The sequence below is a fragment of the Panthera pardus genome, unplaced genomic scaffold (assembly GCF_024362965.1).
Source record: "Panthera pardus isolate Hobbes unplaced genomic scaffold, ASM2436296v1 HiC_scaffold_15, whole genome shotgun sequence".
Lineage (NCBI taxonomy): Eukaryota > Metazoa > Chordata > Mammalia > Carnivora > Felidae > Panthera > Panthera pardus.
The window spans coordinates 68196364-68221054 of NW_026526710.1; the positions used below are offsets into that span (position 1 = coordinate 68196364).

At 38.8% G+C, this 24691-nt stretch overlaps 1 protein-coding gene across 5 annotated transcripts in view; it reads left to right on the forward strand.

The window, feature by feature from the left end:
- The window catches only part of RAB27B (RAB27B, member RAS oncogene family), a 141747-nt gene that overhangs the window by 92832 nt on the left and 24224 nt on the right, over window positions 1-24691 (forward strand). Inside the window, exon 2 of one of the 5 annotated variants that reach the window (XM_019463995.2) lies at window positions 17354-17426. The exons of the other annotated variants lie outside the window; for them this stretch is intronic. Within the exon in view, the coding sequence (XP_019319540.1) occupies window positions 17368-17426 (59 nt within the window). The 5' untranslated portion in view covers window positions 17354-17367. The remainder of the gene's footprint in view (window positions 1-17353; window positions 17427-24691) is intronic. 5 annotated transcript variants of the gene reach the window in all.

Here is a 24691-nt window from a genome sequence, read left to right on the forward strand (position 1 = left end):
GCTCTGTGTGGATGGGGTTGGACAAAGCAGACAAAAGCATCTTTGGCCCCACAGAGCTTGCCTTTCACTGGGCAAATAGAGAGTAAACACGATACACACCTGTAATATAAGATATAGTATATTATATCGAATACTATGTTGACTCTATTAGAGATAAGTGCTATTAGAGGTAGTGCTAGGAGATAATCTATTAGAGATAAGTGCTAGGAGAAAATACATAAAGCAGAGGAGGCATGCAGAAAGTGTCAGTGGCATGGCCCAGTGAGTGTCGAAACTTTAGATCAGATGCCCAGGGACAGCCTTCCTGAGAAGATGATCTTTGAATATTGGCCTGAAGGCAGTCAGCAGGTGAGCCATGTGGTTGTGAGCAGGAAGAGTTTTCCAGACAGAAAGGATAACTAGCAGGGGTTTGTGTGGCATCTTCCAGGAACCAAAGAAGCCTGCACACCTGGAGGAGGGGGAGGGGGTAGCAAGAGATAGGGGAGCGGCGATCACGGGGCCAGGTCACAGAGGGCTTTGAGAGTCCTAAGAGACATGTTGGGTTTTGATTTGTATTCTGGATGAGGTGAGAAGACACCATGATTTAGACATCGTCTATTGAAAATTCATTCAACAGATACTTAGCATACTCTGAGCCTTAGTATTCTTCTAAGTCAGTGGTTAATAGAGGTTAATATCATGGAAATTACATTCTTGCTTAGAGAGACAGACAGGTAAGTCAACATACAAATTATCAATTATACAACTTTCAGTACTGTTTAAAAAAAATTAGTATCAAATAATGAGAATGACCTGGAGGGGTGGGAGAATGCTGTACGATTCAAAGGAAGCACCTCACAGGAGGCCATCTTTCTAAAAGATCGCCCTGGCCTCCTTGAAGAGAAGACACTGTAGGGCCAGCAGAGGAGAAAAGAGACCAGCCAGGAGGCTATTCCAGCAGATGACAGTGGCATAGATAAGAGTTGGAACAGTGGTCCCGGAGAGAAATAGATTCAGGAACTGTTTGAACGCAGAGCTAACAGGCCTTGCTGACAAATTGGATAAGGGATGGGATGAAGAAAAGGAAGAACCAAAATGATCACCAGGCACTGGAGAGATGGTGAGGCTGTTTCCTAAGGTGGATAACACTAAGTGAAATAACAAAACCCGAAGGGAAATGCAGAATTCCTTTTTAGCCTTTTGAGGTATGTTTGAGGTACCCATGTGGCAATGTCAGATTGGGCTTTTGGACATAGAATTTGGAGCACTTGGAGGAAGTCACAGCTGAACATAGACATTTGGCAACAAAGAATCTTTGGATGCTGGTTAGAGCCCTGGTCTTGAGCATATCACCTAAGGGCTGTGCTCTGGCTCATTCTCACACTGAGGGATCTTGAAGGAGCCAGTAAAAAACTCCCTCCTCCCCCAGAAAAGAGTATCATCATGGAACCCAAACCAGGAAGTGTTTCCAACAAAAGGGAATGGTCACTTGTGTCAGATGTTGCTAAAATGCAGAGTGCGATGAGGAGCGGGGAGTGATAATTGCCTGTGGCAATTTGGAATCACTGGTAACTTTGACAAAAGACAGAGTTCTTAAAAATAAGACATTCGTATAAACTAACTTTAACAAATGCTGGAAAGAGCATTTCACTTAATCCCTAAAGAGAGACCACTAGGGAAACTTATGAGTCTCTAGCCAAATCAATTTTGAAAACTGGCTCATAGAACAGATGAACAAAGGAACATATAATTAGAAATGCTCACAAAGGTGTTGCATGAGCTGTAAACATAGTAAGAAGAAGAAAAACAGAGTGGGCTGAAGCCTGGGAAAATGCTGAGGAGAGCCAAAGATTCTAGCGTAATTTAGAGCAAAGCAGTGAATAAGGAAGTTAGTGGATGTGAGTGAAAGTAGAATTACTCAGTTTCTATTGTGCTTCCCTCTTCTTTCTACATAAAAGAAAATAGTGTTCCAAAATGGGAAGGAATTGACAACACCGAAAGAGAGTTAAAGTCAAAGGGTGTCGAGAAGGTATTGTGATCACAAGTAACTTCTTTAAATGGGAAAGAATAATGCTGGGATTGGTCAAGAAAACTTGTTTGAAGAAATTGTGTTTCAGTTGAAACTGAAGGATGTCTGGGTGACAGTCAGATGGACAGTTAAGAGAGAACAATCCAGATAGAGCAAAAGCACCTGCTGAGTTCTTGACCTGGGTAAGAGTTTGGTGCATTCAGTAAGCTGATAGAGGGTTTAAGTGGAAGGCAGGGGGTGGAGAGGGGCACAAGGTGAGGCTGGAGAGACCACTTGGGAAGTCATTGCAGAGACTGGATAAAACCAAAGAAGACCAGAGAACGTGCTACTTTAAGAATTATTTGTTGCAGAGATGGCCTATACTGGGAAGTTGAGCCAAATGACATTTATTACCCCTTGTATCTTATCCTTTATTTAATCCCTTTTTCTAGTTTATTTATTATTTTGAGAGAGAGGGAGCCCTACGCAGTGCTCAAACCCAGGAACCGTGATATCATGACCTGAGATGAAGCTAAGAGTCGGACGCTTAACCAACTGAACCACCCAGGTGCCCCATATCTAATACCTTTTTCTGGGGGATGAGAGCATCCCTAGATAAAAGTGAGGGTGAGATGAAAAATGGAGGATAAGGACCTGTGTGTTGTCCTCTGATGGGGAAAACTATACCGACCCCTGGACTTGGTCTCCTCTCAAGACTTGGAGAGGGCCTGGTGTGCATCTGTTTCCTGTGCAAACTGGGAGGAATTCTTTGAATTCTGTGTTGTGTTTTTTTCCTGTAAAACAACTATATGATAATAACTGAGTTGGTGCAAAGATGAATTTCCTTGAATCATAATGTTCTCCTTTCTAATTCGCAGCAGTGTTTCTAACCAAGTGTGGTCTTCATGGTTCTGACTCCTTATGGTTTTTCACTCTTTCAAAGTACACTTTGACATTTAAAATAAACGCATGCATGAGGCCCAGGAAACCAGAAGCTAGTTTCCTATCAGTTCTTGGAAAGTGCTGAATTAGGATGATTTTAGTGACTAAAACCTTGAAGTCTGCTGTAATCAGTCTAAAGTTGTATCAACATTTAAGAATGTTGATTCTTAAAATCAGTATAGTAAATATCCACACACAAGGGTAGTCTTGGCAGCTTAAGGATGGAGAACTAATACAAAAGAGAAAAGAAACAATTTGAATTCATAAATGTTGACTATATCCTTAAAGCAAGAAGCCATGTTTGCATCATAATATTTTATAACCAGCAGAAGCATTTTTATCTGTCTTATTTTTCAGGAACTATGTTTTTTAAAAGCGTAGAAATTGGAATAGAAGGATTAAAGAAATAGTTGAGAACTCCTTTCTAGTTAGTCTTTTTTATTTTTTATTTTATCATTACTATTATTATTTTAGAGTAAACATGTTATTGTGCATGATAACTTGATCCAGAAGATGGAAATGAGAACACGAAGACTTATTGACGTTCTGCACCTGGATAGCATAAACTTTGGAGAAAATGCCATTAGTTAAGTCAAAGTTGACAGTGGTATTTGTTTCAATAAAACATCTCACCATGTTAAAACTGATAATAACAATTTAATCTCTGGCATAATTTTTATATATCTGAATTTTTTTATTGAAAGAAGTCACAAAGTAGCTATTATGTGTCAGCAGCATATTTGGTATTTTGGTTGTAAAAGATGAATAATATCATTCCTATTCTTGAAGGACTTAGAATCTGGTATGTTAGAGGGATTCATGAATGACAAGTTTAGTGTAGCCAGGTAAGGTTTAAGCTAGTGGTTTCAATGCAATATTGTGATAATAAATAGGAAGGTAAATTTAAGAGGGTTAAAACTGTAGAGAGATCAGTTAGAAGTGGGAAATAAAGAAAGACTGAAGTTAGCTCAGTAATTGTAAGGTTGGAGAAGAGACGTCAGGTTAGAGAAGTAATTAACAAGAGTAGCACTGACCAGACATTGAGAGAGAAGAGAAATTTTTATAAAGTCTCAGTTGCTGGTTTTGAGGTAAGAGATGAATGAATAGTGGTCCCCCAAACTGAAATTAAGTATAAAAAAGATAAAGCAGGTTGGGGGAGAAAGACATACTACGCTTGGGGTAGCTGTGGTCGTTCAGTTTGATATGTTCAAGGAAATGGCTTCCAGAATCTGAACCTCCTGGGAGAGGTCAGGCTGCTGACAGCAGCTGGAAAATGTTGCTCATCCACAGGACCAGGTGCCATCCCTCGGAGAGAAGTAGTAGCTATAACATAGGACTCATGATTTTCTTCTGTTTCCATAAGCACTCATCAGCTTTGACTAATAAAGGTATGTGTGTTCTGAAAAGACTTAAGGGAAATGTAAGATTACATCTAATTATATATATTTATCATCATTTTAATCATTGTTAAACCGGAAGAATATATTAAATTTGCCTTTAGCTATTAGTTTATGAAGATGGCATCATTATCCCTTTTTGTCAGGCAATCGCTTCAAGTAACACTTCCTTTTTCTGTAATTCCGTTCTGTATCCTCTCCCGGCCCCACCTTGTGAAAAATGACTCCTATCTCGTTAGGAATGTGTTCTAGTAGAGAGAATGGAAGACTTAACAGATCTCTAAAGGGATTGAGTCTATTGATTTTGGCTCATTAATATCATGCTGTAATAACTGATAGCCAGCCAATAGCAATTTTAAAACAAATTATTTCCCATTTCTTCATTTTTTAAGGTAGCTTTCTTTTAGCTCGGCTGTGACTGAACTTATGACACATTTAATCTCAAGATCTACCTACCAAAACATAAAATACATCCTGATGTTCTAAAGGAATAATTCTCTAGTTATGATTACTCTTGCAGTTTGCAACAGTATGCAAAATATTGTCAAAGGTAAATATATGGCAAATGATTGACCAAGTTTTAGGGAGAGTTATTCTTTCTCTCCTACCTCCCCTTTCCCATCCATCTCCAACCCCATGATAATAGGGTTTCCAGTTCACTGTTTGAAAAAGTCTGGGAATATTTTTATTACATTTAAAAACATTCTTTGTACTACCGTATGACTGCCTCTCTCCATTTCAAGTATTTCTGAGTATTAAGTAATCAGTATGACAGCATTCTTCATGCTCACTTGTCCAGTTGAGGTGTTATCTCCATACCTTCTGGATTTCACGTATGTAAAGCGTTCTTTGTTACGGATAAATCATTTCCAACACCAAGTTCTGGAAAAATGTGTTTTTCGTAAAAGCTGTAACTCACAATGGACCTTTGCAGATCACTATCAATTATGACTCTGATACCGTCGTCGAGGGTGAAAATTTGCGTTGATAATGAGTCCTTGATTAAAGACTGACAACAACCACCATCATTTTCAGTTTGAAATATTACCACCTAAGGAATGCCTTCATTGAATGCACCAGTTTTCAAATCTGGGTCACTGTGTAAGAATATCAAAAGCTTGATCATTTTCATTTTAATGGGCACAGTTTTGCAAATTCTACTTTTTCCTTACTACTGCTTTCTGTTTGGGATAATTGTTTTACATATGTCGTGTGAAGATTTCAGGCATTTAGACAGTATAGATGCCAAGATATGAAAAAGACAAAAGAAGGTTAAAGTAAACAAACATGTCTCCCATCCTAGCCATAATCTTTATGAGTCTGGTTCCTTTTAACACAATTGCCAAAATTAGCCCAAGGAATGAATGATTTAGAGACAAAATTGAACTCGATGTGGGTGACAGTGAGTTCTCCAAACCACAGGGTGCCATGGAAAAGGGTATTATAAAGGCAGAAGTGAAATTTTTTATCTATTAAGGGTTTTTTCTCCTGGCCTGATGTACTCTCTCGTGCTCCCAGATGCTAAGAACATATATCAAATCCAGCACTCATGAAGAAAAGTCTACAGAGTAGACTGGCTCTTGAATAATACCTTTTTTCAATTTTAATTTTATTTTTATTCAAATATATTTAATATACAGTGTTCTGTTAGTTTCAGGTGTATCATATAATGACCCCACAGTTCTATACATTACTCAGAGCTCATCAAGGTAAGTATACTCTTTATCCCCTTTATCTATTTCATCCATTCCCCCCCAACCGCCTCCCCTCCGGCAACTGTCAGTTTAGTCGGTCTCTGTATTTAAGAATCTGTTTTCTTTGTCTCTTCTTTTTCTTTGTTCATTAGGTTTTTTTTTTTTTTCTTAAATTCCACATCTGAGTGAAATTATATGGTATTTGTCTTTCTCTGACTGACTTCTTTCTTTTACTTAGTATTGTACCCTCCAGGCCCATCCATGTTGTCTCAAATGGCAAGATTTCATCCTTTTTAATGACTGGTTAATATTTTGTTATATATACACAGTTCATCTTCTTTAGCCATTCATCTATGATGAACATGGGGTTGCTTCCATATCTTTTTTTTTTTTAAGTGGCAAATATCACTTTATTCCTGTTACTTTAAAATTACCCTGTTTAACTGGATCTGAAATGAATTGGGGCTAGAATTAAAAAGAAGAGTAAATATTTTTATCATAATCATTCCAGTGTTGAGTTGCCAGAAGTACATTTACACTATAGCAAGGTGTCTAAGGTAAATCCATAACATTCTTAAGAATAGTTGCTTTTGTCCTGAAGCTTTATTAAGAAAGAAATGAGGGGCGCCTGGGTGGCTCAGTCGGTTGAGCGGCCGACTTCAGCTCAGGTCATGATCTTGCGGTCCGTGAGTTCGAGCCCCACTTTGGGCTCTGTGCTGACAGCTCAGAGCCTGGAGCCTGTTTCAGATTCTGTGTCTCCCTCTCTCTGACCCTCCCCTGTTCATGCTCTGTCTCTCCCTGTCTCAAAAATAAATAAAAACGTTAAAAAAAAAATTTAAAAAAAAAATTAAAAAAAAAAAGAAAGAAATGAAAGATTCTTTTTTGCAGACATTTTAGAGAAATGATATATTCTCAGCTTCTCCTATATAATTGGAAATAAGGAAGCTTTTTATAAAGCCACGTTTTCCCTATGGCCCCTAAACTCCTATCTGGACAAAAAATTTTATTACATAGTCTATTTTGTCATAGAGGTAAAAATGTCTGCTTGAGTCTTTTTTTCTTTGACACTCATTGAAAGTGGAGCAAAGAACTTTCTTTTTAGTACAAGTCAAGGGAAAATTATTCCTTGTCAGAACTTTATCTCAGAGTCCATTTTTCTCTGTTTTGATAGTTTGTTGCTTCCAAGATGGGAAATTAATGGCTTGTTGACCAGTCTTTCTGATGAATGAATTTTTGTTAATGTAGGTCTGACTGAAAACAGCTAATGAATTACCCTGCCCAGTGAGCATATTTACTTTATGTAGCAAAAATCCAAAGGCAAACCTAATGTTAGAAGTTGCAGGCTTAAGAATAGTATTGTAGGGGAATGATTTGGGGCAAAAAGGAACTTTATAAATAAAAACTAATGTGGCCCAAGTGGATGGTGATGCTATGGCCTAGAAATCCTGGAGCAGCTACCATTTTTTTTAATGTTTATTTATTTTTAAGAGAGAAAGAGAGAGAGGCAGAGAGAGAGGGAGACACAGAATCTAAAGCAGCCTTCAGGCTCCGAGCTGTCAGCACAGAGCCTGACGTGGGGCTCGAACTCACGAACCGTAAGATCATGACCTGAGCTGAAGTTGGACACTTAACCAACTGAGCCACCCAAGTGCCCCTAAAATCTTCCATTATTAAGGGCAGACCCTGGGTTAGATAAGTGTTCAGATAGGCAGTTCTGAAAATATAGTCAACGTCCTTTTGTAGAAATGGTCATTGGTGTCCTTCTACAGAGTCTCCTAAGTCAATCCTCAGGAAGGGAACTCTTTTAATAGAGTTTGAGGCCTGCTCACCATTGCTGTCCATAACACTTGAGTGTGTAGTCTTTAAAAATTTGTTTGTTTATTTATTTATTTTTGAGAGAAAGAGAGAGCACAAGTGGGGGAGGACAGAGAGAAGGAGAGACAGAATCCCAATCAGGCTCTGCACCATCATCGCAGAGCCTGATGCAGGGCTTGAACTCACTAACTGTGAGATCACGATCTGAGCTGAGAATATGACCTGAGCCAAGATGCTTAGGAGTCGGATGCTGAACTGACTGCACACTCCGATTATGTATTCTTGACAGTAAGTTCTTGGTTTCCTGTCTCATGGGTAAACATTACAAATATATGTAAGGAGACTCAGGTGGTAAGCTGGCAGACACCGTGGTTAGTCTGCAGACTAAAGTAATTGTAATTGATTAACCAGCCTAAGCATTTTTCCATCAGGAATGATAGCATTTTTATGAGCCAAACTTAGCCAGCTGCTAGTGTAAGAGATAGGCTTGTGAACGGCTGTACAATCTCTAAACAGGTCCAGGCCCACACCTGCAAACTAAATGGCCGTTTTAGGTATGTAATACCAAAGATCTCTCGGTTGATTGCATCTTGGTAATTTTAGAGTGACCGTTAAAACCATTACTGCCCTCTGAGTTGTTATCCACAGAAATAGATGCTAGTATACTATTCAGTCCAATTTCTAACCTGTCAGTCTAGAAAAACAGACTTATTACATAAAATAAAATGGTTCAGAATTGAAGATTTAAACAATTCACAGGAACCACAAACGTAACAGTTTGACTTTCCTTAGAGATAAAAATACACCTATTGATTATAGGAAGCAAAACAGCATCCCTTATTTGCCACATTAACACATTTGGAAGTGTGGTCAAGCAACAAGATAGGTCAGATGCCTGGTAGCAAAAGGTAGCTATATAAGAAATAGCCTTAAAGTAAACTATAATTAGTTCATCGTGGGAAAATTTGGACTTGGTGTTCTATCCGTACTTGGCTTATCTCCAAATAATAATTTCAAGTCAGTGAAATTTAGAAAACTGACACGGAAGTTGTTGACCCACTTGTCGTAGAAAGGATTATGCCGGCAGTCTTCCATTTATTCTGCCATAAGAAAAACCTAGGTCAGATAACTACAGGAATTTAGAAGGATTTTATGGGATTTTTTTTTTTTTTTGGCAGAACTACTAGAACACTTTATCAAGTGCACTGAATTCGTTTCCAGTCTCTTCTTAATGACATGAGTTTTTGAACTATTTTTCAGAAAAATAGGTCTATAAAACTTTATGTTTGAATGGAAATTTAGATAGCTACTTTCAACTAATTTTTAGGTATAATGTGATTTATGAGGACAGTCCAAATCCATCTAAGCTTAGATGATAATACCAATAAAGACAAAGAAAATAACCATTGGGAGCATAGAAATAGAATAGGTAGAAATTCTTTTTCCTATGGTATGGGTCCAAGCCAAAATCCAACCACTGATCACAATATAGTTTAAGATATTTATCGCTGTTAGGTTTTATCTTTTGCTTTTAAGAGAAAAATGCCTATTTAAAATATATTCTTAGTCTGGGGGTTTGCTGCAACAATTTTACCTTCGATTTGCTAGTTTCAGGCAAAAATATTTGTTGTTAATATCTTTGATTCATGCTTTTGTGTTATATTGTAATGAACAGACACTGTAAACCTCTATAAAGTCGATCACTGCCCCTCAGATTTACTTACACCATTTGTCCCTGGGGATTATGTCAGCAAGTAGCTTAATCTGCCCGGAATTTGTGCTACAGGTTTTTCTGATGATTGAGGTTCAGAAAGGCACTAAAATAAATTAGCACCATGTACAGTGTTTAAATATTTTATATTTTAATATTCCTATTTAGTATTTAATATATTTATTTAATATATTTAAATATTTTGTATTTCATATTTATTAAAGCTTTGTGGTAATAGTATACCTATAATTTCAGTTTTTTAAGGAAATTTGTTTTAGTAGTGCTAAATTACCTTAATTAAATTTTTTTTTAAGTTTACTTATTTATTTTTGAGACACAGAGAGAGTGAGCAGAGGAGAGGAAGAGAGAGAGGGAAAGAGAGAGAATATCAAGACACGGGACTTGAACTCAAGGAACCATGAGATCATGACCTGAGTCAAATATTAAGAGTAGGACGCTTAACTGACTGAGCCACCCACGTGCCTCTAAGCTACCTTATATTAAAAATGTGCTTCTGATAAGAGAACTTGCACGTGAAGTAGTTTTAAAAATAGCATCAGGGATGTAGTCATACTCACTCTCTTGTGTCCTCTCCTGGTTCCCCAGGGACTAGGTATAATGCTGAACACATTGAACAGCTAGCATGACACCTGCTGACCAGGAAGAATAATAGGAACACTGAAGCCACAGTGGTGTGCCTGCTGCATATCAGCAGAGCCAGGGGACCAATGTTAAACTACCTTGCAAAAAAGCAGAAAAAAATGGCTTATTTGGAAATCAGACGCATCCTAAGCTTCAGCTCGGTGTACTTGATTCCAACATGTTAAAATACCGTACGGTAACGACATGTCTATTATTTCCATTTCTATTATTTCTGTTCTTCTGAAATGTAAATGTTGTAAATGATGAAGTCTTCCTTGAAATGTTTCTTCAAAGTCTATAAACATTGACCAAACTGGAGCTATCCACGTTTCTTCCTTTTCAGATAATCAAGATTAAAATAGTTTTTAAAACTGTGACTATTAGAGCAACCATCCCTCATATGCTGGAATCTGTATGTAAATTGCCCATCCAAATAGGTTTAGGGCCACAGTCCAAATGAAGGACAGGAAGTGCAAGTCCCACAGAACTAGAAGGAAAGCCGGGCGATGGCTGCAGTGTCATAATAATCAGGGTTGGGTCTGAAATAACAAGGGTGTGACTGCAAGAACCAAGCCAAGTTCATGAAGAAAACCCAGGTACAAATATAGGTTTAATATATATCAATATTTTGCACAAGAAATAACCTTACAGAAAAAGAAACTGACTTAGTCATAAACCATGACAGATGGCTGCAGTTGAAATATCTACAGGGCTGGCTGGTGCGAATATTCCCAGTAATTTTTTCAGTGAATGAAAGATCCAAGAGGGTTTATTACTGTTGGTGATAAGCCAAGTAGAGATGGAAAACCAGACTGAATTTTCACTTCGTGAGCTAATTAGTTTTAATTTAGAGATACTTCTAACATAGTTGATCCCTGGAGGACCTACTGTGTGCAGCATCCTCATTGGACAGACTGATATGCTTTATTGCTAGTCCTACAAAATTCACAAGGAACTTTCCCAACCTGCCTTTCTACCAGTTTTTACCTAGTGTGTGTGTATGTGTGTGTGTGTCTTTATACTGGTGTCATTGGGGAAGATGGGAGTGGCTGTTCTAATATCAACTAGAAAGTGGAGTCTCCCCCTGAGAACCAGGTATTCCAACTTTAACTAACAATTTGGCCCAAATCAGCACATTATGTATTAGGCCTCTTTTCCCTCAGACATATTCGCATTACAATACTTGGTCATATGGCCTGACACATTTTTCTAAGTTTGGGGTAGGAATATATTGGGGAAGAAAAGAAGTCCCCATGACTTCCCCTAGTTAAGCAATTATGGGTATAATAAAAGGGTCACTGCGATAGGAAAAAAGTACAGTTGTGAAATAGGTTAATGCTATGTTCATTTCAGGCTCACCATGCTTCTCCTATCCTTGTCTCAGGGACCTGAGTCCCTCGTGGGGCTCCCTGGCTGCTCCCCTGGGATCTGCTCCTCCTGCCTTTGCTCTAACCTTTCTCTCATTCCCACAAGATAATCAAAGTGTACCTGTCCCTGGTCCCCATTCTCTCAGGCCCCTCCTTTCTACTCCATAATCTGATATTCTAATGGTGTCTAATGCGCTAATTGGCCAAAATATAATAGTGTTAATTTGGGGAAGTCATATAACCAATCCTCACAATTTGCCAGTTGTCTATTTGTGCATTTTCCCGCTGGCTGAAATTTATTTTTAACTCCAAGACGTCAATACTCCCGGTGTTTTTTGTAGTCGTTCACAAGCATGCATAGACATGGGGAAAATTTTGAGTCTCCTGATGTGCTTGTTCCCAGCTGAGGTCAAACGAGTGGACACTCTACTTTCTTGTTTCAGTTTCCTACCTTTCAGTTTCTCATACTGTAAACAAGTGTCCTTTTCACAGTTTATTTAGTGCCATATTTTCCCCATTTTTGTGCTTTTAGGTAGTAGTTTTTCTGTTTACAATGTGCCCCGAGCATATTACTGAAGTGATTAGTGCTCTTAAGTGCAGGGAGGCTGTAATGTGCCTTATGAAGAAAATATATGCATCAGATAAGCTTCACCCAGGCATGAGTTATAGTGCTATTGGTCCTGAGTTCAATGTTTATGAATCAACAGTAATATTAAGTAAGGTGTCCTTAACAGAAATACACATAAAATGAGGTTTAAATTGATCAGGTGATGAAATATTGGGACCAGAGGCTCACAGGAAGTTTATCCTGTGTTTCCCCTGGGAAAAATGGCTCAGTGTTCACTAAATCAGTATTTACGGTGACTTTATAGAATAAAACTACCATGAAGTACGAGAATCAGCTGGGTTTACTTCCTCCCACAGAAGGAGTGCAATAGTTTAGTGCACTAAATGAACAGTTTAGTGCAGTAAAGTTTAGTGCAGTAGCTAAAGGAATAGAAAAGACAAGAACAGAGTTCTGTAGTTGACAAGTAGAGAGAGGTAAGGTAGTTTAAGCAGGGCACCTTTGATCATTTAAACATTAAGGAAAAAAAACTGAATTCTGATCTTCGAGGTAACAGAAACAAACGCAAACAATGAGTACCATAGCTTTTCTTATTGGATTAAAGAAAGTGTATCAGTTTATTGGGAGAGACACGTGTCTTTTTCTATCATTGTTCTAATGGTAACTTTACTGCACAAAGCCCATTATGGATAATGTTTTTAATTGTAGTTTTGTAAATAATGTAGAAATAGATTTTATATGATTGCTTTTATATTGGCAATAAGAAAGTCTGAGACACTAATCCTATCTCGTTCTCTGAAGGATTTCCCTGGGGATCTAAAGTTCTGTGTGTTACTGGGATGTGGTACTATCACACATGTTTTGCTGACATTTACATTTTTTAAGAAGTTCAGATAAAATTCTTGTAATGGCAGAATTACCCGGTTTCCTAGTAAATTGGAGGAAGAGGTATGTTTGAGCAGGATGTTGTTTTTGTGCTTCTAAAATCACTGTAGAAAGAGAACAATATGTATTTATTTACCTGTGGATTAGAGAGTCAACTTGGAAATGTTGAAGGCTATGGCCTCCAACCCATCCTAGACTACTCCAGCTAAGAACACGATGTTAATTAGAAATATCACGTTGATTACGAGGTTAGATATACCTGAAACTGGCCTTGTAAGCCTGTCTTTTTTAAATATCGGTGCTCACTTTTACTTACTAATTCATCTTACCACTGGTGCTAAGACTTTTCTGATAAAATTTGGAGAGAGTTATAAGGTATAGGCTCAAATAGTGAGTAAAGAAATGTTAAAATAAAACTTATTTATAAATAAACATACATGTATTTCCCCAGACTCTAGGTAAGGACACATTTAGGTAAGAATAGGCTGTTGACTTACAGGGGGGAGAAACAAGAGGTTTGGAAAACTGAAGGAAAACATTTTTTTAACCATCATAGTTTATAAATGATGTAAACAATTCAATTTCCCTATTTTTAAAATGAAGAAGAGTAAACAAAAAAACCCATTTATTCAATTACATATAACAAATATAATCAAATGGAGAAACAATTTGATTTATTGGAAATAACACGAGTTTTATGCGGGTTAAGTACTGGCAGTCCCTTACCAGAATGTAATGCATTCTGGAAAAGATGTACTGAATCAAATATGTATAAATGTAAAAAATAAATAAATTTCATGGTATGGTATGGGGTGGTAAGGGTTGAGGAGGTGGAAAGCTGTCTGTTTCCAGGGAACTGAAAGTAATATGAAATCTTCAATTACTCATAGCTATTTAGATAAAATCGTTGATGGTGTAGATCTAGCATTTTATACACATTCTTTCATTTTGTTCTTTCAAAGAAAGTGCTCCCATTTATGGGGAATAAAGAGGAAAATAGAATATTAGATGATGGCACAAATACTGCTCTACCGAGATGGCAACCAACATTGACAAATGGAGCTATTGCCTGGCCAACAACATCTCTGGATACGGCTTTGAATGATCATTCCTGAGTTGATTTTTTCTGAATTAAGAATCATAATACTGGGTGCTCAGAAGAGTTGATGTAATATGGAAAGTGCAAAGTTTGAACATGGGGAAGTCAAGTGTTGCCTTAACCTCAGGGCGATGCTCTGGTTGCTCTTGGGCTGGAGGGGACAGTTACCTGCCTTACACCACGCCCATCCCAACCTCTGACAGAAATCCTGGCAAGTCTGTGGCTCTCATCTTAAGAAGGATAGCTTTTGGTCAACTGTTTATAAAATTACTAATTTTAAAGACTCTTGAAGTATTAATTTGCCTTTGATCATCAATTCTAACAGATAAACCCTTTTCTCCCCCACTTCCTACACATTGCCATCTAAACAAGTCAGATCATGGGAACGTGTAAGATGTGTTCAGAATAGATTTGGGGGAAATTTCGTAAAAACAATTCACAATAGAAAACTAGTCCTCTAGCATATTCCTGTCTCTGATAAGCTATGATAAAAGTACGAGTTTGATAAGTTAAGTGGCGTTCTGCTTCTCCATAATAAATATTTGCTCATGCTTTTTTAAAAAAAATTTTAATGTTTTTATTTATTTTTGAGAAAGAGATAGAGTACAAGTGGGGGAGGGGCAGAGAGAGAGAGAGAGACACAGAATCCGAATCAGGCTCCAGGCTCTGAGCCGTCAGCACAGAGCCTGATGCAGGGCTTGACCTCGTGAACCGTGAGGTCGTGGCCTGAGCTGAAGTCGGACGCTCAACCAACTGAGCCACCCAGGCGCCCCATACTCATGCTTTCTGAGCACTAAATTAGCTAACGGTAGCCTCAAGTTAGAAATTTAATTTAACTGACTAAATCCTTTGTAATTTAGCGAAGTAGCCTCTCCACACGTAAACTGTCAGTCATGTTTTATATTAATACCCCAACTCTGAAGGACGATTAGCAAACTCTTAGGCTATCCGATTTTGTACCCTGCCCCAAAACAACGGAATTGAGTTCAGTCATATTTTACACACTTTGTTTAAAAAGCAGACTTCCGGTTTTACTCTAAATATGATTGCATTTGCATAAATCTCATTTATAAACGACTGTCCAGGACCACAAGCATTGCCTGAAGTGAGGTGTAACCATATATTTACTTAAAAAAGGAAATAGTTCCCAGGGTGTTGTGTTTCGTAGCTTGGTGCCTCACGCTGATATATGAAGTGTGCATTCATTGCCCTTCCTTTTTGCATTGATTTTCATGTCCAACTGCAAATTTCCTGACTTTGGGAATCAACATGCTGGAAGACAGTACAGTAATTGTCTTGTGTTTAAAAGCAACAAGCTGTGGATTCTGACCGACCTGGATTCAAACCCCAGGGCTGCCAATCATTTGTTGTGTGATTTGGGCAAATTAATTAACCTTTCTGAGTTTCAGCCTTTTCCTTTGCAAAACCCCCGAGGGTTATTCTGAGGATTAAATTAGCTAAAGTATGTAAAGTGCTTAGCGTAACAGCAACTCAACAGGAGGCTGCTAATATTAATTCCAATTATAATCTGGCAACTCAACAAGTGATTGTTACTATGAATTCTATTTATGCCTACACTGAAAAACCAGAGTCGAATAGAATAAAGTGTTTTGACAGATTCCTATCACTTTTGTTTTCTAAGTGTATCATATGTATTGGTTATGTCTCCCTATATTGATTCTTTGCTCCCCTTAGAAATTATTTTTAATTTTTATAATTCTATTTGTTTTAAAAATATGTAACACTTTCATATGGTTCAGAATTTAAAAGGCACAAAAAGTGTACAGTGAAAAGTATCCTTCCCTTCCTTGCCTCCTATCTAGTTCCCCCTCCCAGAAGCAAAACTTCAAAATCCATTTTATACATGTCTAATTAAACACTTGGATACATATTTTCTTCTTTCTCCTTTTTTTTTTGCACCAAATTTATCATACTGTTCAGTTGCCGGATGAGACACATGACATCCAGTTAAATGTACAGTATTTGTGATGCACTTACACTACTAAAACATTATTTTTTAATTCCAAATTCCAATTTAACTGAGTGTCCTGAATAGTATTTGCTAACTCTGGCACACTCTTTACTCATCATGCTGTTTAGCAGCTTATTTGTCTTTTTATTTTTTATTTTTTCTCACATTAGAACCCTCTGAGATGGTTTTAGAAGTCTCTGCCCCCAAATCACACACTCCAGAATAGTTCATCAACATCATTCAGGATTGTACTCAGGCAACAGCACCTTTTTTCCCCCCAGTGATTGTCTTCGACTGAGGGATAATTTACCCCACAGTGAAAAATGCACCCATTTCAAGTATACAGTTCAATGAGTTTTGATAAATACATACTACATACACGTGTCTTTACCTAGTATATTTTGGTGATCATTCACAAAGCAGTTCTTAAATGGTAAACTCTTTAGAACATTACATTTTATGCTGTATTTTCACTTTTTCATAGGGCCCAAGGCATTCCAGAGTCCTTTACCGCAGTCACAAAATGAGAAATATTATTAATGTTTGCAATTGCCACAGTAATTACAAAGAAATGCAAAGATTCCAAAGAAATTGTTGCTGATAGTGCTTTATACCGAGATCATTTTCACCTACTCAGTGTCTCCCCATTGGCTAACCAGGTGCTTTACACATACTGTATGACCCCATTTCCACAGGAGGGATGTGAGAGCCAGGTTAAATAATTATTCAAACTACACAGCTGGTAATTAGAGGAAAGGAATTTGAGCCATGTCTGACCCCAAAGTCTTGTTAGGGTCACATCTCAATCTGACCTAACTTTGAGATTCCACTTTTCTTAACACTATTCAGAAATGCCAATCTTTAATTTGGAAAACAATTCAGAACAGCTGTTTCTGTTTCTCAGCGGACAACTATCTCCGCTAAAATGCCTTCTAGAGAGAACCAGCTGAGAGAAACTGAACAGGTAAAATTCCTTGGGGTTCAAGTTTCTTTCATCACTATAAATCCTTTACAAGGTAGTTCTGGATTTTGTGCTTGTTGGTTCATCTGCCTTGAGTCACCTGAGCATGAAGGGCTTATGAAAAAGACTTGAACAGACATAATTATGTGACTTAGGGGGAAAGGAAGCAGTGTTTCTTGCTAAGAAATCTTATTCTGCTTGAAGTGTGTGTATATCATACCCATGTCTTCATGTGTAAATGAAAGGACTGAATTGAAACGAGGGGTGGATGTCTACTCCCGCATATCCCAAATATTTTCTTTCTCCCCCTTTGTAGATGTGTTTTATGGAATGCATGATGTAGAGACAGACCACAAAACCATTCTAGTTACTGTCACAGAGGACACAATGTGAGTATCTGTTTCAAGATCTTTTCATGATAATGATATCTTTTGAGGGACAGATCCAGGGAGGAGAGATGAAACCAAATTCTGTTCCCAGCTTAGCTACTCGTGTGTGTCTCTGTGTTTACAGCACTTAGAAAAGTCTCTTGCATATAGTTGACGTTCAGCAAATGTTTGCTGCGCTGTCCTGACATTCTCTTTTAAAACTGAACATGGGGGCACCTGGGTGGCACGGTCGGTTAAGTGTCAGACTCTTGATTTCAGTTCAGGTCATGATCTGACAGTTTGTGAGTTTGAGCCCCACATCCAGCTCTGTGCTGATGGAGGCTGCTTGGGATTCTGTCTCTCCTTCTCACTGCCCCTCCCCTGCTTGTGTGCTCTCTCTCTCTCAACAAATAAACTTAAAAAATTTAAACCTGAGTGTATGCTGGTGTGCCTGAGTGGCTCTGTCCTTTAAGTGTCAGACACTTGTTGATTTCTGCTCATGATCCCAGGGTTGTGGAATCGAGCCCCACATCAGGCTCCATGCTGAGCATGCATCCTGCTTGGGATTCTCTTTCTCTCTCTTCCCCTCTCCTCCACTAGCACTCTCTGTCTCTCAAAATAAATAAACAAACATCAAAAAAACAAAACAAAACACCTGAGCATATACTGTGTTCTGGGTAGTTGGGCAGTGCAGGGAAATCAGTGCAGCTGGACCCAAGCACAATTATCATGGACTCCAAGACTACAGAGCTGCACTGAGGTATTAAGTTCTCTGAATTTTGATCATTTCAACTCATCCAGAAGCATCTTTAGAAGACCAATCAACCTTGAAATCTTGACATTTAACAAAAAGTAGATGAGAGAGAATTCCTTAAGGTTCAGTGAAGTTCAGAGGGCACTTGCTGCCTGACAGTCCGGGGCAAGTGCGGATGCTTAAAAAAACAGAAGAGAAAGAAGAAGGAGGAGGAGAAGGAGGAGAGGAACAAGAAGAGGAAGAGGAGGAAGAGGAGGAGGAGGAGGAGGAGGAGGAGGAGGAGGAGGAGGAGGAGGAGAAGAAGAAGAAGAAGAAGAAGAAGAAGAAGAAGAAGAAGAAGAAGAAGAAGAAGAAAAAGAAATCCATGAAACCATAATTTGAGTGATTCCAATAGTTTGGAATTGGGTTTTGGCCCAGCATCCAAAGAATAATGCTGTGCCAGCAACAAAGAAATTATGAGTGAAGTTTTCTACAAAGACTATAAAAGAAGGGAAGAAAATCGAAACCAAGTCAACTTTTTAATGTCTTATTAATTCTCTTAGTATTTTGGTAACTTTATGAATTGATCTGAAATATCTTGATTTTGTCTTTTTTAGAAGCATGATGATCATGTGTCCTTTGCTACATAGTGGGTTACCTTTCTGTGCATTACTGGTAATGCACCTGCTCTAGGTGGACAGACTAACCTTTACTTGTTTTTTTTTTTTAATTTTTTTAATGTTTTTTTTTTTTCGAGAGAGACAGAGACAGAATGCGAGTGGGTTGGGGAAGAGAGAGGGAGGCACAGAATCTGAAGCAGGCTCCAGGCTCCGAGCTGTCAGCACAGAGCCTGATGTGGGGCTTGAACTCACGAGCTGTGAAATCATGACCTGAGCCAAAGTCGGACGCTCAACTGACTGAGCCACACAGGTGCTCCTACGTACTAGTTTTTTTTTTTTTAAGTTTATTTATTTATTTTGAGGGAGACAGAGACAGCATGAGTGGGGGGAGGGGTAAAGAGAGGGAGAGAGAGAGAATCCCAAGCAGGCTCCACGCTGTCAGCACAGACCCTAATGCAGGGCTCAAACTCACTGACCATGAGAATGTGAGCTGAGCCGAAACCAAGAGTCTGATGCTTAACTGACTGAGCCACTCAGGTGCCCCTGAAGGACTAGCTTTATAACCTCAGAATGACATACAACTCTTGTTGGAGTTTCTACAATTCCCCTTTGTCCAGCCCAGGTCTTTTATTATCTCATTCTAATGTTTTCACCTCCCTTTATCTTTCTTCAGACCACTCATTTGAATTTTTTGGTAGCCTTTTGCCTGTTGCTTCTTTTACATCTAGAATCCAGTAATACAAGTGTGTCATTGTAAATTCTGGCTGAATAATTTGGAATTTCCCCTTACTCCTCACCATTTTATTGCATCTTGTTTCAATACGTAGCTTCAGACTTAATGTATTAGCAAAAGTACAGATTATCATTGATTCAATTAAATGCCACTGGTAAAGGGCAGAGTGGTTTTCTTAAGTTAATTATTTATAATAGCTTTTAGAATCCGAAGAGCTCAACCGTTACAATACAGATATTTAGAATGGTTTGGCATGTTTAGGGCCAGATGGAAATAAAATTCTGAGCAGAGAGAGGAGCATGGCTTTATACCCCAGCCCTGCCCACTTGCCATCAGCCCATTGACCTTATTTTGCTAAATTTCTTCTCTGTTTTCCCATTCAGGAATTTCATTAATACAAATATGCCTTATTCTGCCTTTACCTCCTTTTCATTAGTCATTCAACACAATATGCTCTGTCTCTTTTTACCAGGTCCTCTACTAATCAAAACTTGCCTTTGCAGGGGGCGGGGGGAATCATGCCTTGGAAGACTTAGTTTAGGTGACTGTGGGAGGTAGTGAGTTTAGTGAGTCGACCTAATGAATACTAATGAGTGAACTAGTTAATATATTACCTCCTTGGTGATTTCTTGCTCTAATACAGTTGTTAACATCCTTCCACTAGATCCTCTGGAGTATCTGTTTCCTAAGGATTTCATGAGGGCTGGATTTCATGGCTGGGCAGATGTGGGGTTCGGGAAGGTCTTTCAGTACACCTCAAAAACACTGTCTACAGATGCTACTGTTACAGAACAACTGTCACAAAATATATATGGGAAAACATAAGAGGTTTTCTGGAAGTTTGCCTTTGTACCACAGAAGCGAAGGTTAACCATAACCTTTAAAAAAACATGTGGAGGCAGAAAAATAAAGCCGGTGAATTGAGTAAAAGACTTTGTAATCCTCCTTAAAAATCTTTATAATATAGGTTCTGAGAATTCAACACAGCTGAAATTTGTTCACAGGCGGACCTGCCTCCAGATTCCAGTTTCTTACTGAGCAATTAGTTTATATCCTCTAAGAATCAAGTCCACGGTAAAAACAGTAGCAAACGGTTACTCAGTAGCAAACTTCCTCCTTCAGGTGACATGTAGTGTAAGGTATTTGCGTTCTATAGTGATGTTTTCTTCAGGCTTCTTGAAATAGTAGCCATTTTTTTACATTTAAAATATGATTTTTTTCTCTTGAAGTACAGATTTTTTATTGTGTATCGTGAACGTGTGAGATCTTAAATAATGTGTTGCATCATTAAGAACTTTACAGATCAGGGGCTCCTGAGTGGTGGCTCAGTGGCTTAACCCCTGACTTTTGATTTGAGCTCAGGTAATGATCTCATGGTCTGTAGGATTGAGCCCTGTGAGTCTGGCTCAGTGCTGGGTGTGGGGCCTGCCTAAGATTTTCTCACTTCTTCTGCCCCTCTCCCCGTGTGCATGATCTCTTTTTCGCTCTCTCTCTGTCTCTCTCTCAAAACAAGCAAACAAAAAATCTTTACATATGAGATTGTAGAAATGAGGATCTGAGCCCAAATTTTCTTGCATGAGATTCTGTGATATTGTGATTTGTAAGAAATATATATATCTGATCATTCAGATGACCAAAATATATTTCTCAGATATATTTGGGCTTCCTCTGCAGTTCCTGGCTCACAGCTCCCAAACCCCTTGGACTTTCCTGAGGGATAAGAACAATGGAGCATCTTTTGGCATAATATTTGGTCTCCACTTCTCAGTTCCTGTCCTAGTTTCAGAGCCATCAAGGTGACATGGGGGTCTTGGTATTCATAACAAACTCCCTTCCATTACAACTGGGTATATGTTAATGAAGTGACTTTTGGAAAGTGTCAAGGGATGAGGGTTTATTGCCAGGGGATCAAACCATGGATAGAAGGTTGGAACTTTCAGTCTCACCTACTGATTTCAGGGTAGGGGAGAAGAGCTGGAGGCTGAATCAATCACCACTGGCCAATGAGTTAATATGCCTAAGTAATGAGGCCTTCATAAAAACCCAAAAAGGAGAGGGTTCAGAGGGTTTCCAGGTTGGGGAGCCAGAACATTTCCACATGCCACCATGTCAGGCCCCAACTCCATGAGGACAGAAGCTTCTTTGCTTGCTGCCGTGCCCTATGTATCTCTCTTCATCCTACTATTGATGTGTAACCTTCAATAATCTTTGCAATAAATCAGTAATCTAGTGAGTAAACAAGTTTCCCGAGTTGTTTGAGCAAATTAATAAAACTTAAGGAAGGCATTGTGGGTTATAGCCACTTGGCTGGAACTACAGGTAACAATGAGAGCTTGCAATTGGCATCTGTACTGGGGAGGGGGTGGTCATTGGAACCTCCAGTTTGTAGCTGGGCAGTTAGAAGCACAGGTAACCTTGGCTTTCAGTTGGTGTCAGAAGTAGAGGACTATCTAGTGGGGCTGAGCTCTTTACCTGTGGAATCTAGGTATAATGTCAGAATCGAGTTGAATTCTCAGATACCCTACTGGTGTCAGAGAATTGCTTGTCGGTATGGGGAAACCTACACACACACACACACACACACACACACACACACACACACACACGTTGGGCTTGGTCCAGGATCCCAAAAGACGTTCCCTCTTCAGTAATCTTACCCTAAAGCACTTAAATAAAGCCCTTTCTATCATCTCTTCAAAATCTTATGTATTTTAACTGGACATGGTCTGAAACCAAGGAAGCAGAGGTAGGTATTAAGGCCTTTGGTATCTTAAAAACCACTATTAGTAGAGTTGGAAACTATATACTCACCCACAGGGTTCTTTAATTTTATAGCTTTGTACTTATGAGTTTTAGATTTGTTTCTTCTTTGATTCAACATGTAAGGTAACTCTGATGGTAAAGACACTGTTTCTTATACAGAGTGTTCAGGGTTTTTATTGCACAACCCAAAGTTCTCCAAGACCAGCTGTCTTTATTACAGAACCACACAAATTAGCTCTAACAGGGCATTTATTCGTGTCTCCAGCATACATTTGTTGAACACCTATTTTTAGCCAGGCTCCGAAGTGAACAAAGCATGCACAGATTCTCCCCACGCAGAGCTTGCAATCTAGATGGGAAAGTGAGTGATAATAAACAAGAAGACAGATACCAGCTGGGAAGAAGGGCTAGAAAAAAAAATTAAAATAGAGTGATGCCACAGAAAGTGAATGGGAGCCTGCTTTAGTTTTGGGGGCCCTACAAGATCCCTCTGAAGAGGCAGCATTTAAACTGAGAACCGAATGATAGTAAGAAATCGGTTTGTGAGACAGGGGTGGGGAAGGGTATAGGCAGAGGAAACAGCCAGTGCAAAGACCCTAAGACAGGATGAAATGTGGCTCCTTGAAAGAAGAGAGAATAGAGAACAGTCATCCAGGTCATACAGCATTGTAAGGCAGGAAAAAGAACTCTGGGTTTTATTTTCAGTTTGATGAATACCATTGGAAAATGTGAAGCAGGAAAATGATGTTGTCTGACTATAATTTGAGGGAAAATTTGCTTGTTATATGGAGAAGGATGGGGGAGAGGCAAAGCTGGAGGCGTGAAGACAATTTAGGAGACTCTTATTAGCTGTAGTGACCATGCGGTTGGTTCAAATGGAGACCTTTTCAAGAGTGAAGGGGGCCACTGTTAACAGAATAGGAGTGGCAACTGGGCCTATGGTGAGAACAAGGGGTGGCTTGATCCGTTATAGTTGTCTTGGTAACATAGCGGAGACTTTATGCCGTTTCATTTAATTTCTGCAATAAACTCTGTGTGCCCAGCACATGATAGGTGCCCAATAAATGTTTGTTGGGCGAGTGAATGCATGAACCTGGGGGAGATGAGTATCCTTGCTTTATAAATGGAGCTGTGCTTCAAATATATGGTGAAGCCAATTTTTTACTATAAAACCCATATTCTTTTCTCAAATTTTCACCTCATGCCTCAGTGTTGCTTTTTAAGTGTATCTAAATCATCTCATATATATTTCCATTTTCTTCCTTTATTTCCTTCTTTCTTCTGGGTTTAGTGTTCTACATACAGAGGTTCTGTAAATGTGTTTGCTGTCCCAGTTTTTATCAAAGGCAGGAATCAGAGAGGCCATTGACATGTCAGGTCCCCAGGCAATTTTTTGATCTTTTCTTTGAAGCTTTGAAGCGCCCTGGGTCACATTTAATGCCTGGGCTCTTGAAGCCCTCACCTGGGGAATCTGTCAGGGTTGATTTAACAAGACTGATGACAGACTGTGCCTTAATATTCCACTGGCTCCTTGTGCAAAGATCTCCCTCCTCTGTCCTCTTCTGTCCTTCCAGGAAATCAGTACCACCTTACTTCCAGGTGAGAAGACCTAGGAATCCTTTCCAAAGTATTCAGCATGCTCTTTACAGACAGAGGAGATTTTCATGTTGGATAAATTGCACCAAACTCTCAACAAAAAAGATGACTTCACTCTCCTGCTTTGAATTATGGGTATTGAAAAATGCAAATATGTGATTTTATGTAATCTGTATTGTAAATTGTACATATTTCTGGCTTACTCCATAAACATTCAAAGCAGACGTATCTTCTGACGAGATCAGGTTAAATGTAAGACTGACTTTTAGGGAGTGGTATGCACAGCCCTCATGATCTTTTCACGCTTGATGAGCTTGTGTGCCTCTGTGTGTGTGTGCGCGTGCGTGCGTGCACAAGCGTGTGCATGTGTGCATGCATACATTTGTGCTCATTATGACCCTGCTGATCCTTTATAATTAATAACGGATGCAACCCAGTCAATGTTGTTATGCTGGAGAAAAATGTTCCAGCCCGCATTCTTATACTCATTCCTCGTATTTTATCCTACTCATTTGTTTTGCTTAAGACAATGTAAACCTATCTGCTATGAGATATAGTATATTTTTGCTAATCTTTGTGATTCTTCAATAAGTAAACCTTACCTATAGTTGGATTTATGAAACTAGTTTCTGTTTTAGACCCTAGGAAAAGTCTACTCTTTCACATGATGTTGAAGGATTTTAAGGTGAATAATATTATAGTCCCACCCTTGGCTTAATTAGGGGAAAGACAATGGACTTAATGCTAGTCTGTGTTTGTCATTGTGTAAATACAAGTGAGAAGATTAGCTGCTGAGTCACATTATCAGAGAAGAGCAGAGCCAGCTTTATGCTGAAATATA